The sequence below is a fragment of the Oncorhynchus masou genome, chromosome 8 (genome assembly GCF_036934945.1).
Source record: "Oncorhynchus masou masou isolate Uvic2021 chromosome 8, UVic_Omas_1.1, whole genome shotgun sequence".
Lineage (NCBI taxonomy): Eukaryota > Metazoa > Chordata > Actinopteri > Salmoniformes > Salmonidae > Oncorhynchus > Oncorhynchus masou.
Window position 1 is genome coordinate 32,080,050 of NC_088219.1, and position 2,465 is coordinate 32,082,514.

At 43.7% G+C, this 2,465-nt stretch overlaps 1 protein-coding gene across 1 annotated transcript; it reads right to left on the reverse strand.

Annotated features, from left to right (window-relative positions):
• Positions 1-338: 338 nt before the first annotated feature.
• Positions 339-2,213, reverse strand: LOC135543935 (forkhead box protein D1-like). The gene has a single exon (XM_064971257.1). It carries the CDS (start codon positions 1,881-1,883, stop codon positions 867-869), a length of 1,017 nt encoding a protein of 338 aa, XP_064827329.1. The 5' UTR covers positions 1,884-2,213; the 3' UTR covers positions 339-866.
• Between the last annotated feature and the right edge of the window lie 252 nt (positions 2,214-2,465).

Genomic DNA, 2,465 nt, shown 5'->3' on the forward strand with positions numbered 1-2,465 from the left:
ATTATTATTATTAGTAAGTCGTATTATTATAAACGGCAGCAGTCGAGTAGTTATAATAGGCCTATCAATTTATTATTCTAAAAGTAGAAGCCTAGTAGTATTGATATTAGTATTATGTGCACTGTTGTTCAGTCCTATTTTTACAGGTTCCACTCAATAAGTAATAGCCTACATTGTCTTTTACTTTTTGGGAATAGGATTCTTAACAAAAATGAAAATTATAGGTATTTTTAAAACAACAACACTTCATGCACGTGATCTACTTGTGGGCCTTCATTTGGCTAATTTCTAGATTATTACTTACTCAAAAAATTACTTTCCAGGCAAATGTCTTTTTTTGTAAAACAATATTTATTCTCATTGAAAAACAAACCGTGTAAAAAATATCACACTCCGATTATACAATACTTGCCAAATAATGTACAATGTTTTATTACTGAAATAAGCACACACTGCATATAAATGAATGACCTTCATCTTTGTGTCTTTTAAATACAGAGCACAAATCAAAACAGTAAAAAAAAAATGCCAAACTAAAAAACATGAGTGTGTTTGACACAATATACATTGTTTGAGACGTGATCACGTATAACCTTTCATTTAGTCGATATCCTGAGACGCCCTAGACTTAAATGAATCACTTCATAAACAATGAAAGTTCGTGTAGAGAAAATTAGATTGACACTAAAATTGTATTAACATAAATATAGCCTAATATTTTTTTTACAGAATGAATTGGCACGAATAGTGTTAATGTCCATCATTCAGCTGCGTGTTACCAAAAAACATACAAAAATAATCCTACCTTCAAAGAGGGGGCGTTTTTGTTTGTGTTTCTTGAAAACTTGTAAGTTAGTTTATAGAAATTAACAGCCACTAGTACCGTTCAGAATTATGTTGGGAAAGTTCTCGACCATGTGTAAAACAGTTCCTGGGTGCATACTCAGCGGCTGGTTGGGCGACTGTGGCGCGAGGGAAGACGATAACATTGGAACAGTAGAAGTCCGCGAAGCACAGTGATTGTGCGCAGGGCTCAGCGAACTCCCAATGATACTCTCTATGGAGAAGGTAGAGCGCTGGACAGGCGAGCTGGACTTGGCTGCAGTGTGTATGGGTGAAACCAGGCTGGGACTGAGCTGGGGTAAAAACCTGCTCCTCGCTAAGTCACTAGAGGTGGGCAAGGACGGTGCCGAGATAATGGTCCCAGTGTGTGAATGCCTGGACTGTTGCTGCTGCTGAAACGCGAAAAGCGCAGAGTGTGTGTGGTAGGACTGCAGCTGGATACCGTAGCCGCAGCCGTAAGGTCCATAGCCGTACGCAGCAGCGGGGATAAAACTGTTATGCTCCCGCAGCAAGTCCTGCTGCTGCTGTCGTTTGAAGCGTTTCCGTCGTCTCAGAAAGCTACCGTTGTCGAACATATCGGCAGACTCTGGATCTAGGGTCCAGTAGTTCCCCTTCCCGGGGTTTCCGGGTTCCCTCGGTATCTTGACGAAACAGTCGTTTAGTGACAAATTGTGTCGGATTGAGTTCTGCCACGCGGGGAATTTTTCCCGGTAGTACGGGAAACGGTTGCTGATGAAATCACAGATCTCGCTGAGGGTGAGCCGCTTCTTGGGGCTCTGGAGAATAGACATGGTGATTAAGGCGATGTAGGAGTATGGGGGCTTCACCAGGATGTTCTTACTGGCTGGTTTGTACGGATCCCGGGACGAGGAGATGTCTAGGCATGGCGGGGAGCCAGCCAGGAGATCATCGTGCATCTGCGCCACCTCGTCTACGTAGGAGCGCGTCTGGCTGTCCCCATCCTCCCCTTCGCCGACCACGTCGATGTCGGTCTCTTCCGAAAGGATGGAGGCATCCGACATCTCGGAGCTCAGAGTCATGGCTCACGGCTGGTTATGCAGAGCGCTGCACTGTGCTGTGCGCTCCCAGAAGCTACGGCGGATAGGAAGAGGAGATGCTGCCCGTGCTACTCTGCCCTCTTTCAAGACAACTCATATGAGGGGATGAGAGGAGCACGCCGGCGGTAAGAGATGTCCCTTTTTCCAAGCACTTTCATGTGTTTTAGGGATTTTTTCGTTTTTCAGTAGCGCACCATTCGGATGGTAGTTTGAAGTGTGTTTAAAGGACCTGAAAAAGGCCGAACCTGAATCCTAAAGAGGGCGGATCTTCCATCGCGCTTTATACCAGTGCTCTGATCACATGGCGAAGGAACGTCACCAAGGCAAATGAATAGAGGGGGGAAAAAGCAAAACATTGTATTTGAAAAAGAACTGTGGACGATTTAAAAAGTTTGGTTCTCTTTTGGTGGTCATCTTGGTATAGGCTACACATATGGTTAATCTAAAGATTTCATTTCAGCTTTCATTTCTGCATGCAGCCTAAGGTTGCATGCAGAACAAAGCCAATGCAGGACTATCCCCTTTAGATAATAATTTATTGTGATAAAAAGCTCTAACATGATA